The sequence below is a fragment of the Girardinichthys multiradiatus genome, chromosome 6, assembly GCF_021462225.1.
Source record: "Girardinichthys multiradiatus isolate DD_20200921_A chromosome 6, DD_fGirMul_XY1, whole genome shotgun sequence".
Taxonomy (NCBI): domain Eukaryota; kingdom Metazoa; phylum Chordata; class Actinopteri; order Cyprinodontiformes; family Goodeidae; genus Girardinichthys; species Girardinichthys multiradiatus.
This window is the reverse complement of record NC_061799.1, coordinates 17,051,340-17,067,493: the sequence shown is the minus strand read 5'-3', so window position 1 is coordinate 17,067,493 and position 16,154 is coordinate 17,051,340. Positions and strand designations below refer to the sequence as shown.

Here is a 16,154-nt window from a genome sequence, read left to right as displayed (position 1 = left end):
TCGAGTATATGAGCATATAAACTTCTATAACGATCATACAATTATTAATATAGAGGTAAGTTAACCTTTATCAACCCCCTGAGGTGAATATATATACTTTAGTCAACAGTACAATAATCTAAGCCCTATATACATAAGGGTGAATAAGTATTTGCTGAAATGTACATGATATCAGTAGCCTAAGTTCATCAGAAGGTCATCTACAATGCTCCTCCATCTGTGGAGAAGTTCTCTTTTGTTCTGCCATCTCCTCTTTAGCTTCTGATTACAGCAGGTACCAGAACTGCTCACATTCCAGGCTGGTGCTGGAAGCAGAGGGAACGACACATTGATCTGCTTGGGAATGCCTGATTGTTTGTGTTAAACGTGAATGATACAAAATAAGACCAGCAAAAAAAGAACATTTATAAAGAAAATGAGTTTCAGATAAAATGATACGGAATGAAAATCACTTACAAATGTATAGGTACATGTGCTCGTGTTATGGAAATTGCAAACACGAAATCTCAAATATTTAATCAGAAAATCACAGAGACCAAAAAGCTGACATGATCATATCAGCCTCAGGTGATGCTTAGGGTAAGCTATGAAGAGCTGATGGTACTTTTCACTTTCTGCTTGCAGTCAAAACAGGAGTGTTGATCGCCTGTAGCAACCGCTGCAAGCCTGCATGCAGCCCCAAAAACTCTTCACTAATAAAGCCTGGCCTCCTCTACCTCCAACTGACTCAAATCCTAACTATCATAAACAATCACAGAACCTTAGACTAAAACAAATCAGTCCACCTGCATTTTAATCATGGTTGTGGACAAGATGATGCTGCGGATAAGACAGCTATGAAATATGCGACAAAACGCATCGCATATTGATTTAAAACGTGGTGCCCCAATTAATAATTAAATTCAGGAAGGTTCCATATTTTAAGGCGTGTGTGGAAACCCTAATCATAACAGTTTATGCAAATACTGTTTTATGAACCTTTGAAGACTCCTCAGTGATATAAATGTGTGAAACTGCTACCTTAGAGAAAAGTGAAGCAGTGTGAAAATCAGTAAAATTGCGTTCACTGAAACCACCTTAATTTTTCTGCTTTTTTCCCACCATTTTAAATTTATATCAGTTGCTCCGATTGGAAATCCTTTAGTGGTCGTTTCACACAGGAAGGTCATTGGTGGTGCACAGCCTTCTACAACTAATGTAGATTTATATGAAATAAAGATGACAAGAGACGATTCTACTGCAATCTATTGACTGCTTATAACCTTCGAACACAACCCAACTTCAAAAATCCTGACCTATCACTTAAGTATAAACTGTTATATTTTCATCTGTTTAAAGGTATGATTTCTGTGACATGTTCTCATTTTTCTCTAGTCCTTAAAAGAATTTTTCATGAAATAAAGATTTTAACCTCTTTTTGTCAAATATGGCAGGGTTTAAAAGCAGGTTTGGTTATCATTCAGGCTGCACAAATGTAGACTTTAGATTTGTCTTTCAAATTTATCAAGTTGGTAAATTTGTTCAATATCTGTAACATTGGTGGTTTACATGTTCCTGAACTCTTACCCATAAGAGCCAAGCAGAAATTTTCAGTTGGTAAAGTAAAAACAATGTTTAATTTCCTCTTCACACAAAAATTTTTATTAATCTGCTTTATATAAGGCTTCTCTGTGACATTGATTTCTAATATTTAAGCAGACCACTGACTTGAGAGTAAAACGGTTGTTAATTTGCAGTAACAGCTAGACTTTAAGCATGAAAGATTGGCTTTAGGATAAATCAGACTGTCCTTAAAGAGATCCTCCAACACCCAGACTAAAATCCTATGCAGACCACCTGTGGACAGATCTGAAGATGGCCATTGAAACTCTAATCTGACGGGAATCAGATAAACAGATCGACACCAGGAGTTTGGAGACCTACTAAAGTAGTTTAAAGATGAAGTGTATTTTTTAAAATATGTAAAGAATACATGTCGATTAATAGCTGTTCAATAAAATGGCAACAAAATTTGGTGTTTGAATGATTTGTACGCAAGAAACATTTGTTTCAGGTTATTTAATGTTATAAAAATTATTGAGGGTTAGGGCTGACTCCTGCCCTCGTAATCAAGCGTTTGAGATTTTAAATACTCAATATCGGTTAAAGTAAATAGGGAGATATGCTGTGACAAAACAGCCTCATCTGCAGGAATCCATCAGCTGATGTTTTCCCACAATCTGCTTGCCAAAATGGTTTACAGCAGTTTTCAAAAACTGAATTAAAACATCGTTACGTTGAGGAGAGAATATATTTATCAAGTTGTGGCCTGAAAAAACAAGATCTCATTTGTTAGCTAAACTATGTTAATAGCAGATATTGTGAAGGTGAAGTTTGATAATTCTTGTCAAAGCTAAAAATGTTGAGACAATCATAGGTCTAATGGGGTCTAAAATGAACCTGATGAAACTTGGATATCCTGTACGTCTGATTAAAAATAAATTGGTTATGAAGGCATAATAAAAACCTTTTTAACTCTATTCTCAAAAGGAGTTATGTAAACATCCTGGGCAACCAACAGCTGAAGAGGCTCAGTATGCTAGCAGGTTAGCATTAGCTCTGTTGCTAAGCTAGCTAAACCACAAGCCTGTGTGCTGCTAACTTTTACCCAGATGATAACGTTTATCCATTCATAATATATAAATACATTAGCCTTATTGTTCTCTACTGGACACCTCAGTCGACAAAAATAACAGTTAAAGTAGCATCTTCAGTTAAATCCTAAACATAATGTCCAGGTTGGATTTAGAACCAGAATAAAGTAGCTCATGAAGTTAAGAGTTTAAAACCCTTTAAGCAAGAAAAAATATTTAAATTTAAGACTCAGACTAGAAAGGTTATTCTGTGAATATTTAAGACAAAGCCTTTTTGTGACGCTGAAAAAGCATTTAAAATTTATTGAAATTTATTCACAGTGGCTGTGTTGGAAAAATAAAATAATTTCAAAACTTTCTCTGCTCATACAGTGACATTTATTCTGTACCTTTCAACGGAAAGACGCATTGGTAGGGTGGGGAAATGTACACAGAAAAAAAAGCAGCAATAGCCTCGCTGTATACATTTGCACATCCTTAAAAACTTATTTCATTATTCATGCTTGTTAGAAGCAGTGATGAAATTGGTCCTTTGGATTGTTGACCCCTGGTCTAGGCTAAGAAGCAGGGTAGCGAGTCAGATGCCTGAATAGAATCTCCCAAAACCTCCAGTTTTAGGCCATAGTTTCCGAGGTATGTTTGACACCAGAATACTACTCACCATCACTCGTCTGTGGGAGGTACAAAGGTACTTCACACCCACAGGAAAACATGGTGGCAGCACTGTGCATTTATGCAAATTTTCCCACCAATTTTATGGATTATATTTTACTTTATCATGACTGCACAGTGGCCCTGTTGCCTTGCAGCAAGAAGGTTCTGGGTTCAAATCCCAGTCTGGGGTCTAAAAAGGCACTTCCAGACTACTCCTTCGCGCTCTTTTATGACATAATAGGGGAACCTGGTTACGTAAACTGAATGCTGCCAAAATGGCTGACAACATAGACCGTAAGAATCTGATGTTTCCTTAGATATATTTCAGTCACTCAGTGACCGCTGGAGGCTGGCATCAGCCGCCCCCACCCTGCAAGGACAAGCAAGTAAGGACAATGAGCACCAAAACGAAGCGAAGCAGCCGCCTCCAAAAGGAGAGAGCCACTTTCCAGTGAATGCTGCGGACTTAATGTGCACAGCTCCACATGGCCCCTTTAAGCTTAGGTTTTAAAAACATTGATGCAAATAATGAGACTGAGGCAGGGGGAGAGGGGGGGATTGGTTTCCTAGGCGAATATCATGATTCACTTTTATTAAAAGCATCATAGCTACAATTCATCATACATGATGTCTCAAAACAACAAAAACAAAGAAAAAAAAAATACACAAACCAAAAAAGAAAAAAAAAAACATTTACATGGTATGTCTGTAAACTTCAAGGCTAGATAAGAATTTTGAGGTAATGCTCTTCAGCTTGCTGGCTAAAAGTAACAAAATGTCCTTTTTCAAGAAAAGTAGCTAAGTAATAAAGGTACCTGATTAACTTTACTCTTTAACACCAGTGCATCAACAGGAAAAGAGTGAGACAAAAATTGATTGCAGTACTTATTTGTCCTCATTTACAGTTTGCTTCTCTACTCATACGACACTTGTGGTTAATTCATAGGGTGAGCGTTTTGGGAGAGTGATGTTGGAACATTCAAAAGCTGCCTCGGTTATTGCTGTGTCAGCGTTAGAGAAGAACGAGGATCTTTGTGACGGGGGGGCGAGGGGGAGCCACCTCCAGCCCACTTCTCTCCCTGCGTCTCTCCCTGGCCGCAGCACTTGTGTTTTAATGTACTTCTAAATATTTGAACCACTTGCAGCACTTTATACTTCTCAGACACTAGAACTGGCCTTTTGGGGTGGAGTGGGAGACAAATCAAGCACCACATGTGCTTTCAAGTATTTAAAAACTTAACTTAGCGAGCAGAGCTGAACTACATGTAGAAACTTTGAAAAGTCCTGTCTCAGTCCTGTTTCTGTGGCCAGGTGTCAGTGTGTGTGACTAAAGCAACAGTCTTTAAAGAGAAGATGACTACAGGAAGCAGCACTTGGTCTGGAACTACCGGGATGTGAAGGAAGTTTAAAACAAAGTTTTACGAGTCAGCAACTGGGAAATAAAATATATCATACGTGCCCCCCTTTAAAGGATTAACCTGAAACATTACATCCCTGTTTGGACCGCCGCTCCAAATTCATTCACAAAGGCCCCTTTTGAATAGGGGCGGCTGGGTTTTGGCAGCATGAAGCGGACCAATCAGAAGGCCTGACCGGCGGCAGGACCCAGCCTGCCCGGCACCCCACGCACCAAAACGAAGCGAAGCAGCCGCCTCCAAAAGGAGTGAGCCACCAATCGGATGTGGCAGTAGGAAAGACTCCAGACTGGTTTTCAGTGTGGGACTGGGTTTAACAGTATTGATTCAGCGTGCACACAAGCGCACACACATACAGTCATTAAGAGAAAAACAACAACAGGAGAAAGTCACATGACCTACGAGGGGTTAGTGTGTAGTGGTAGCCTCCTGAATGTGAGTGCTGCTCTTCATCAAGTATACGCCTGGATGTTTGAGAGAGCCTGGTTCGTTTTCCTCATCAGAGTCTACCTGGTCTGATATGTGAGAACTTAAAACATCTGCTCTAAAACAGAGCATCTCTATCGATTCGTTTTGCAGCAGCTTTATCAGACAGACAGCAGGATGAGCTGTAATGCTGTTTTTTTCTTTTTCTTGAGAACTGACGTCAGAAGAAGCAGAAGAAGCTTCTTCTCACTTGGATGAGACGCTGCCGACAACAACATATCAGTCCAGACAAAAGGAGAAGGAGGCATTAATGACTCGAGAGCTGAAAGCAGCAATAATAATATTAATTATAATAATAGTACTTGATGGAAACATGTGAAGTCCTATTTGTGGAAAAGAGACGAGGTGGGCGCAGAGTTCAGAGCGCGCACCGATCAGAGAAAAGGAAAACAGTCTTTGAAGAGCCGAGTTCGGCTGAGGATTTTCCCTGACTACACTATCGATCAGAGAGATTTAACTTAATACAAACACACCTTGCCCTCTCTGACGCATAGTAAAAACACCTGGTCAAACAACAAACAAAAAGTGAAATAGAAATCGTCAACAAAACTCGAAGGAACAAAAAGAAGTTTGTAATAGTTTGGATATTTCTGTTGGAGGCGTGTAAACGTGCAACAGAGGGAGGAAATGTTCAAGGCCAGTCAGTTTTTATGCTTTCCACTTCAGTCACTGGATCCGTTCTGTGGAGACGCTGCCGACTCCTCCGCCACTCCCATCCCTCCTTCCTCTTTCTGCTCTGCCAAGTCCGTCTCCTCTCCCTCCTCCTCTTCCTCCTCCTCTTCTGCAGCTTTCCCATCTTCCCTTTTCTCTTCCTCTTCATCTTTTGGGGGGTTTGGAGTCGAGGCGCTCTCCCCCAGCGCTCCGGCCATGGCGCTCTGCAGTTCAGCGAGGGAAGCGGTGGGGAAGCCCGGTAGGCTGAGCCCAGCGAGGCCCGGGGGGAGGAACATGGAGGGGTAGAGGAGGCCAGGGGCCACGGTGGAGAGGAGGAAGGGGTTGAATGCCAGCGAGTTGGCAGACATGCCGGCAGCAGCCAGCAGGGCGGCCGTGTCGCCGTTTATGGATACCTCTGCTGGTGTTTCGGCGGCAGGCAGCTTAGGAGCTCTGGTGACATCACTCACTGCTTTCTCCATTTTTCCTGATGCAACCTCACCCTCCATCTTCCTCTTCTTGACTTTTTTCACTCCATCCTCGTCTCCCTCTGCCTCCTCCTCCTCCTCCTCGTCAGCTTCTCCCATCTCGTCTCCATCTTCTCCCGCCTCCCTCTCCTCTGCCTCTCTCCTCCTCTTCTCCATCTCCTCCCCGTTTCCTCCCTCTCCCTCAGATGTTCCATTGGTGTTGCCGGAAGAGGCGTTGGATGTGGTAGCAGCAGCCGCCAGGTTACCTCCAAATAGTCCGAGACTGAACATGTTGGGAATGGCAGCTGCCATGTTGGGCAGTCCTCCCATGCCAGGAAGCATGAGGGGCAGCATGGAGGCGGCGGCGGCGTTTGCAGCGGACTGTTTGGGGTCAGCAGGAGGGAAGGCCATCAGACCAGCAGCCAACTGGAGAGACTGAAGGCTCTGGAGAGACGACAGGTCCATCCCTCCAAACAGACTGTTCAGCAGCAGAGGGTTGATTCCTCCTGCAGGCACACATGCAGAGTTAAAACTGAGCTCTATAGCAGCTGCTAAGATCTTCTAACATTGTATGAAAGTCAGCGTCATAAGCAGAGATGTGTACCTGCAGATGAAGCAGCTGAAGCCAGGGACGCCTGTGCAGCCTGAGCAGCTGCTGCTGCCTGGGCGGCGGCAGCTGCCTTTGCTATCTCAGATTTGGGTCGTCGCCCTCGACGACGAACCCCTTCCTCTCTGACAACTGGGCCAGTCAAAAGGCGGTCAAACATGGCTTCTGGGAGGAAACCCTGTGAGGGGGAGAGGGTTTATGGTTAGAATGTAACCGCAGGACAACCTCAAGATGCTCGAGCTGGACCTGCAGCAGAATCGATACTAAATAGCTACTTACCGACTGTTTGACAATGTCTGTCCAATCAGGAGCAATAGAGAACTCTGGGTTCTCCAATAACCACCTAGGAAGCTCCTTCATTGGTGGAGCCATGGCCCCACCCATCTGAAAAACAGGAAGAAGTGATTGAGGGGGAAAACAACAAAAAACACAATCTTAACAAGCCGCTTGTTCTTCAGAATCAACCTGCACTTTATATACTACCTTTTAATTTTAACCTTTACATTTTCTCATGTTCAACTACAAGCTTCAATATATTTTATTTAGATTTTTTGTGATGGACCAACATTTTTTAAGTTAATAAATAAATAAAAATGAGTTTAGCAAGGCTTCTGGGGTGTGTGTCTATTAGCTTTGCACATCTAGAGCCTAATGTTGTCGCCCATTCTTCTCTGCAATGAAAGCAACCAAAGGTTTCTGCACAACAATTTTCAAGTCTTGCCACAGATTCTCGTTTGGATTAGGGTCTGGACTTTGACTGGACCATTCTAACACATGAAGAGACTTTGCTCTGAATGCTCAGGATGACTGGCCCCATGATTCATGCATTGTTGCTGCTTTCAGCTACCTCCATCTTCCCATCACGTCTTCCACCTTTCCCTGTCCCTGCTGAAGAAAACCAACACCACAGCATGATGCTGCCATCACCATGTTTCACTATGGGGATGGTGCGTTCAGGTTGACCCGCAGTATTAGTTCTTCACTAAAGATGCCGTTTTGCATTTAGAGCAAAACATTCAATTTTAGTGGCATCTGATCAGGACACCTACCTTCACAAAGCATGCAACAACAACGTTTTCTATTTCTTCCACATAAAATCTCCAAAAAATACATTCAATTTGTTGATGTAATGTGACTAATTGTATAAAAACGTGTAAGGGATGTAAATACTTTTGTTGTTGCTGAGACGTGTGCTGTCTTTACCTTGCGTCCATTACGTCTGTTGACCACAGGGACTCTCTCGTCCCCAGTCAGGGTGTTGATGTCAATCTTGTTGGGATTTCGACAGCGATGGCGCTTCTGTTTGGGCTTAGAGAACTGAGATAACAGCAACTCCTCGCTCTTCTGTAAAAATGAGAACAGGTAGGTAGGAGTGAATACTGACATATAGCAAAATTAAAGAGCAGACAAATGTCAGTATAATGAAGAATAAATGAATATTTTATGAATAGAGAGCATTTACTGGTGTGAATCCAGTCATGTCCATGGTGTATGTTGGGTGCTGTCTCAGCCACTCTCCAAGGTCTTTGCTGGAAACTGGGGTCTCTTCCTCCTCCAGGCTGCCTGAGGCCAGAGACTGGGCATTGGGGCTCTGTTCGGGGACAGTGATTGGTCTGTGGGATTGGGGGGCATCGTGGACCCCCTCCACTCCTGGAATCTTTGTCCCATCAGCATCATCCTGGAAATGAAGAAGAATTAATGTGGTTCAGAGGAACACGTGTACAGACAACATCAAATCTCATACATACCCCCCCTGCTCTCTTGTTCCCCATGAACAGCAGCTCCAGGCCTTCCACATTTTTCCTGCGGCCCCGCCTCCTTCTCATGATGGGCAGGTCTGCGTCCAGTGAACCGTTGGCTCTGTGTCCAGAGGGTGGGATTTGCTGAAGCAAATCCATTTGGGCTTTGATGGAAGGGTTTGTCATCAAGGCACTGGGGAAGCCAGCCAACGAGGGAGAAGCCTTGTGGTGATGGTGCACACCCTGATGGGAAAGTTTCTGTTAAAATGTTTCAAAATGAAAACTTAAAGCAGTTTTCAAACAAAGTGTTCCTGTGAGCACCTTAGTGAGATCTATGGCCTGGTTCTGAGACTCTGCGGCTGCGTGGCTTTCTCTCAGCTGAGCCACCATATCCATCAAGTTACGCCTCTTCGCCGCTCTCTCAGCCTCGATCTCAATCTTTTTCCTCCTCCTCCTCCTCTGTCGAGGCACCGTCAAACTCAGAGCATCCTCCTAAAGCAACAGGTCAACACTTAGTATTCAACAGAAGCAAAATGCAAAGTAGCTTGTAAAATCAGCACAGATAATAAACAGAATGACTTCTGTTGCTCTATTTGAAGGTGTTATTTACATCAGCACTCACATGAACCTGAGGAGACAGCGTTTTGTCTTCACTTCCACTGTATGGCGTGTGGATACCAGCCAGTGTCAGCTCGGCCAGGCTTCGTCTCTGCACCGGGCTCTCGCTCACCATGGCGACGGCTGCTGCGGTTGCCGCGGAACCGTGACCTGGCAAGAGGTTGCCAGGGAAGTCAAAGACATGCCGTCTGTTGACAGGCCACTTGCCCTTCAGGACAGCCTCGCAAATGTTATCCAGCCTGTTAATCATCACTCGATCCTGAACGACGGCGAGAACATCATAAGTTAGAGTCAGTTTCTTTGTCAGGATGCTTCTGTGTACAGGTCTTTGATCACTCTCCCATATTGAGTTGATGATCTAATGTCTGGAGACCAGTTTCTGCAGGTTTCAGAGTAAAAGTAGTCCTGTGATTCCAAAGTTACAATGATTTGCTCCCAAAAAAGTAAAACAGATGTCTCTAAAAATTGACCAAATAATCTTCAGCTCAACTGGCTGGTCAGAAACTCAAAAATCCATTTTTTTAAGGTTAGAAAAAGCAACACACCTAAAAGCCAGCATGTCGTGCTAACCACAACACTCTTTGATGTGGATGTTGGAACTGAGTGAAAAATACTCAAAGTTAGCCGTTTTCTGTATCAGTGGGGGATTTAAAAATGAAGCTGGAAGTGCAAGTAAGTATTTAAAGAGAAACTATATTATCTATGACATTTTACGACATGTTTGTGGTCCATTCGGCTGAGAGGAAGAGCAAGGGTGGATGCTGTTTGCACATGTTGGAGGTCTCTTGAAAGTTAAGTTAAGGAGCTCCATTCTCAAGGGAATACACAGAGAACAGAGTTAACAGTAATGCTTAAGATAGCGCGTAATAACATAAGATGCAAAGACAGTTTAAAATCTCCATAATCATCGTCTTTGTTTCACATTAGTGAAACCATGTTTTAAAGTGAATTCTCTCTCACCAACATGGTGAGATGTTCTCCATGTCCTGATATAAATAATGAATGAAATGTGTTGAATGCTGTAAATAGTTCAGAAAAATAAATCGGAGATGCCTACAATCGGTAGGAGTAGCTCATTGCGTTGCAAAAACCTAAGACAGAAAATAAATCACAATTCTTCAATTGGTGCCGTCAGTGTTTCTGATCCTTTTAAAAAGAAAATAAACGTTCAGGCGGGTTGGGATGTTTGCTCTGACCAACATGAGACACAGCTCATACTTAGTGCTTGCATGGCCATTTATATATGACAACCAAAGAACTAAGTTTGTGGTAGCTTTTATTTTAGACTTACCTTAGGCCAGAATGAGAAGGCATAGGCGCGGTCCTGCAAGGCGTCAGGACAGAACTCGTCTCTGGTCTCATCCCGAACGGACATGCCCAGAGAAGCGATGCTCTCCTCGTCAAAGTTCCTCTGCCCTGCACTCACTGCAAGGAGAGAAATAAAGTCACATTGCAAAAGCCTTTATTTAAAAAAAGATCTACTAAATTGTTGTCAAGGGATCCAAACTCATTTTATTCTCTTTCCTTGGAGCTAATGCTCATTAAGACACTGAGAGCCACAAGGGGAAACACCAGAAATAGGCCTGTAGCTGAAGGTTAGGGTCAGCAGTGATCAGGGGCAAAAAGCACCTAAATAAAAGCATATAAGGGATGTTGAAATACCTTCAGCCTGAGAGGATTTCTCTGATTTGTCATCTTCATCCAGCCTCTCCTCCTCTTCTTCCTCAGGGCTTTTCTCAGTTTCAGGAGACTTTGGAGATTTAAGAGATTCCAATGTCTCATTCTCCTCACCATCTTCCTTTTCCACAGTCTTGGGGACAAGTTGTGCTTCAGCAGAGGAGTCTGGGAGCTCAGTGTGAATGTCCTCATTATCAAGATGATATTCTGGACTTGTGCTGCTCTTCTGTTTTATCAGGTCGTGGTCTTGGTCATTTGTAGTCTGGCTTTCTGGTTTTGCCTCATGATCCGCTTTTTCAACCTTTGGCAAAACGTCTTCTGTTCTGACCTTCATTGGCGAAGCAGCTTCCTCATCTTTCCCTTCATCAACATCTCCCTGATCGGCCTTTTGTTCAAGGGGTTCAGTCTTCATACATGGAAAGTTGCTGGATTCTCCTTCCCCTGTTTCCATTTTAACCTCCATTTCTATTTTCTCTTCTTCCAGCTTTATATCCTTCCCTTCTTCCTCCTCTTTGGGAGCATCAGCAGCCATTTTCGCAGCAGCTGCAGCAATTTCCAACTCTGCAGCTGTGAGAAGTGGAGCAGAGGCTGTTTCTGAAATCCCCATCCCAACTTTGCAGAGTTCTCCAAGGGCTCCAATGCCAACACCGACCCCTCGCTGACTGGTAAAGCGCTGGTGGGCATCCAGGAAGCCCAAGGCAGGGTCATTTAGGATATGATAATCTGTACGACTAACACCGTGCTTAGAGGCCCCCAGGAGGAGGTCCCGGTCGTGGCGTCCACACTCCCACCATTCGGGCAGGTCTGGAGAGGGCTGGCAGAGCTTGAGGCGCTCGGACAGTAGAGGGTGAGGAAGGACCTGCTCTCTGATGCGGCGCAGGAGCTCAATGCGGTACAGGGTGCGAGAGGCACGCTCCTCTGTGATGGGGTCGATGATCAGGGTCGGGTCTGGAAGTTCTGAGGAAAATCACATGCGGAACTTAGAAAGACGGACATGCAGTGCTTTTTAAAATCATTTCCACCTCTTTTCACAGTTTGTATCAGAATAAAGAGCCACTAACATAAATATGGTTTGTTGTAAGCTTTTCTATCGTAGCTCTGTCTGACTGTACAGAGTGTCGTCTTGCTGGAAGCTGACCCTCCACCCCAGTCCTGAGTCTCCAGCCTCTAACAGGTTTTCCTCCAGGATTGCCCTGGACGTAGCTCCATCCATCTTCCTATTAAGTGTGATCAGCATCCGAACAGCATCTCGCTGCCAACACCATGTTCCACACCTTGGGGATGGTGTGTTCATGGTGATGAGCCAAAAAGGTTCATTTCTTTATTTATATTTTTCTCCCACATCTTTGCGACATCCACATGACTTTTGGCAAACTTTAATGAGACTTTAACAATTTCGTCTCGCCACTCTTCTATAAAAGGCCAGAGCTATGAGATGCACAACTTACAGTTGTACTTTTAACAGATTATCACACTGGAGAAGCAGATATCTGCAGCTCCTCCACAGTTACCCTGGGTCTACCATGGATTGCAGTTGTGCCATACTCTTTCCATTTTTGGATAATGAAACTAAAATCTTTATTTATACTCATTCACACACATGTTGCCTCTTTACTAGCAGGCAATTGGTTTTGCTCTGGATTTTTTTTAGGGGTATCAGAGCAAAGAGGCTAAATACAAATGTGCACCACAGATGTTTTAGATAAAGGCATTAAAGTTTGTTATGTGAGAAAAAGTCCAGAGGTTAGGGACACGTTTCTAACATGCTGTATCGATGTATTTTGTGTTGTGATCAATACAATTTCAGCCGTTTAGATGTTTACAGAGGGTTCTTTTTACCTGTCTCGGTCTTGACCTGCATTCTGCAGACCCGTTTGCACATGGCAATAAATGAATAGTAATATTTCTCCAAGCTCTCGTCTGTTTTCTTGTCCAAGCGGGCAAACGCTCTGAATTGTGTCCAATCAAACTTTTGACGCTGCGTATCAAAGACAACTCCAAAGGTGGACACGACGCGGTAGAAATCTGCCTCTTCACGACGCGTCCATCTGAGAAAAATATGAGGACAAATCCCCATAAGGAATTAATATAGTTAGATTCATTTTAAAACTGTCACTAAAGAGGCATACATTAAACAACAGTACCTTTGTCTCCTCTCTCTGTAATATAGGGATCCATCAGACATCAGGGAGCTGGCTGTCATTACTGGCGAAGCCTCTGGCAGGAACTGACCACCTCTGGCAAAATAAGCACTTCCTTTAGCCAAATATGGGCTTCCTTCTGTCATGAACACCCCCGTGCCATCCTGGATGTACGTTCCTCCTCCTCCTGTTTCAGGAACCATGGCGATGGGAGGCAGGAAGTCCCGGCGTCGCCGGCGACGACCATCGGGTCGGCTCAGGGCCTCCTGACGGAGCTGCTCTCTACGGTTGGAGCGCTGGTAAGCCGTGATCAGACGGCGAAGTCTGGCTGTCAGGGCCGAGGCTGCTGGCCAATAAAGTCGCTCGTTGGAGCCAGAAGCACCGCCCACAGAGGGCACATTTTGGCCGTTTTCACCTGATTTAACTAGAAGAAAGGAAAAACACTTGATGTATTTAAACTGTTTCTATAAACTCCTTTGCTATACATCTTGCTGCTGATGCCACTTGGATGCAGGCATCTAATAGACACTAATGAAAACAGGATCATATTGGACCAGTTTAGTCCTGTAACTGTGAAAAACCTGGACATATGAGACAAATAATGTCATGAGGCGACTGTGGCTCACAGAGAAGAGCAGTCATCTTGAAATCTGAACGTTGTGGGTCCGATTGTAGTTTCTACCTGCCACATGTCGATGTGCCCCTGAGCAAGGCATTTAACCTCAAGTTGCCTACCGATCTGTGTATCGTGAGTGCGATGTGGCTCCAGTGTAAAGCGTTTTGAGTGGTCGGTTTTTATACACTATATAAATGAGCTTAAAAAGCTCATGTTTGTGGTTTAATGGTGCGTTTTGGAGGAAAATGCTCGATCATTGTTCTGCCACTTGTTTAGTGCTGCAAGTATTTATTGCAAAACATTTATGGTTTTTAATCTTAAAAGATAGTTCGTAATTTTAAAATTAGGTTCTATCACTGCTTCCTGTCTTGCCTCAGTTCCTACCGCATTAACAGGTAAACACATTGTGTTTAGCTCTGGGCACTCATGTTTGAAAGGAGCCCTATTTTCTTTCCAGTCAAGTTTCATGATATTTGCATCTTGAATATTCAGATTTCTTTATTTTAAAAACTGAAAGGGGACTTTATTTTGCAACATTTTTGAATTAATTGAAGTTTTTAGTAGAATTACAAAACCTTATGAACATTGAAACCATCGTCACATTCCCCTGTAAAGAATATCCGTCAGCTTCTGTATAACTGACCGACAGACTAGACATTAGCTTTAGCCTCTGGAATCAACTAATATGGATTTATGCTCACGAAGAGTCATCTACTGCAAGTAGGATTTACTGCTTATAACCTTTTACCAGAAACTTACTTCAAAAACCCCGAACTGTCGCTATAACTGATGACTTGGAACATGTAAAATAAATCCCAACATTTTCAGCAAAACCTTTGCAGTTTACTGGGACATACATTAAAGTGTTCAATATTACTGCCTATAATCTTGTTTTCTTATTATAATGTCTATTTATATTACCTTCAGTCTCGCCTTCAACTGCATCGTCTTTGTCATCCAGTGGAGAGTTGGTAAAATCGTCCAAGTCATCTTTAAACGGCATACGCATCGGCTTGTACTCCGGATCCTCATCCTCACTGAAGAGGTAAAGAAATGACCAAGAGATTAATTTCATGTTAAACAAAAAGTATATCTAGTGACAACATATGATGCGTTTCCTCAGAGCAGAAAATATCAGAAGGTAGCACAGTACAAAGCCTCATATTCAGCGTACACAAAAACAAATTATGATCGAACTCACAAAAACATACAAAATAAGCTTCAGTGAGTACAGAGCTGCCTTTTGGTCACCGAGGCCTGCTGTCTTACCCCTCAACACCATCTGCCATCATGTCAGAGCCCCTCTGCTCAGCGGCAATCGCTTTGGCGTCTGGCATGCCCACTCGCTCCAAGAAGCACAGGGCAGGGTCGGCACGCATGGAGTTGTACTTCTCATAGCCTGTAGAGAGAGGAGAAACAATATGAGAAATACAAATGCCTGGAACACAGGTCTGAATGTGTGGGAAAGGTTGTAGTCTGGGTGTCAACCACTAAGCAGTCCTCTTTACTTCAATGACACTAAAAAGGTTCATTTTAACCAAGGCTAAGGGCAAACTCCTAGAAAGAAGGGTGAAAATAAGTTGTGCTTTCTAGCTTAGTGTTCAACAGACTGAGTGCTGTGCAGGCAAACATGCACACACAGCGTCCATATTAAATGAAGGAACGGAGGAAAAAAAGCAGCAGAAGGGCAGACCCCAGGAGCCAGCTGCTGACAATACACAGCCTGCATGCATGCGCGTGTGTATACACCCGCCTCTGTTCTGCATGCATGTGCGAGTACCGATCCAAGTGAGCCTGCAGGTGCTTATTTGTGTCAGAGAGAGAGAGGGAGGGAGAAAGAAAGAAAGAAAGATGTGTGTGTGCATGTGTCATGGAGTCCTGTGAAAGTGAGCTACTGAGTATGAGAAAGTCTGCGTGTTTGTCCGTTAGGAGCATTCAGGCGGAAAAGATTAGAACGTGCAGATCCTACTGAGACGCATCAGGAAGTACAGGAGAGGGGGGGAAAAAACAGGAAAAATGGAGCAAAATGTAGGGGAGAATGTGGGGAGGGATGAAGATCAGGAGGATGAAAGAGAAAAAGGGAGAGGACAGGAGGAGCACAGGAAAACAACCACGCCATCTCTTTAACCTTTCATTCATCTCTTCTTTCTCTCCATCAAATTTCCATTAGGAAGATGTAAAGCATCGCTCCTAACCGTCGCTCTGTCTCACTGTCGCAGCTCTGCGCCCGCAGCCAAACGTTAATCATCGGGGCCTTTATAGGCCATCACTCTTCTGTATGTGTGTGCCAAGCGTTGTTTGGTGTCTGCGCACAAAGCTTGATGAGTATGTGTGTGTTAGTCCCCCTGAAGGGCCTCCCTGGTGAATAAGGATTATGATTAACTACGGGTGAGGCCTTTTGTGTTGCGCTGTGCGTGCATGCGTGTGTGTATGTGTCGTAATTGAATCATAGA

At 43.6% G+C, this 16,154-nt stretch overlaps 1 protein-coding gene across 1 annotated transcript in view; it reads right to left on the bottom strand.

Annotated features, from left to right (window-relative positions):
- Positions 1-3,845: 3,845 nt before the first annotated feature.
- Positions 3,846-16,154, bottom strand: part of chd7 (chromodomain helicase DNA binding protein 7) — a 92,352-nt gene continuing 80,043 nt past the window's right edge. The window contains exons 28-41 of the mRNA XM_047368364.1: positions 14,971-15,100; positions 14,623-14,738; positions 13,089-13,509; positions 12,784-12,992; positions 10,930-11,901; positions 10,559-10,692; positions 9,272-9,526; positions 8,971-9,141; positions 8,659-8,892; positions 8,373-8,588; positions 8,114-8,254; positions 7,190-7,294; positions 6,908-7,088; positions 3,846-6,809 (exon numbers count right to left, since the gene is read on the bottom strand). Coding sequence (XP_047224320.1) covers positions 5,851-6,809; positions 6,908-7,088; positions 7,190-7,294; positions 8,114-8,254; positions 8,373-8,588; positions 8,659-8,892; positions 8,971-9,141; positions 9,272-9,526; positions 10,559-10,692; positions 10,930-11,901; positions 12,784-12,992; positions 13,089-13,509; positions 14,623-14,738; positions 14,971-15,100 — 4,244 coding nt within the window. The 3' untranslated portion in view covers positions 3,846-5,850. The remainder of the gene's footprint in view (positions 6,810-6,907; positions 7,089-7,189; positions 7,295-8,113; positions 8,255-8,372; positions 8,589-8,658; positions 8,893-8,970; positions 9,142-9,271; positions 9,527-10,558; positions 10,693-10,929; positions 11,902-12,783; positions 12,993-13,088; positions 13,510-14,622; positions 14,739-14,970; positions 15,101-16,154) is intronic.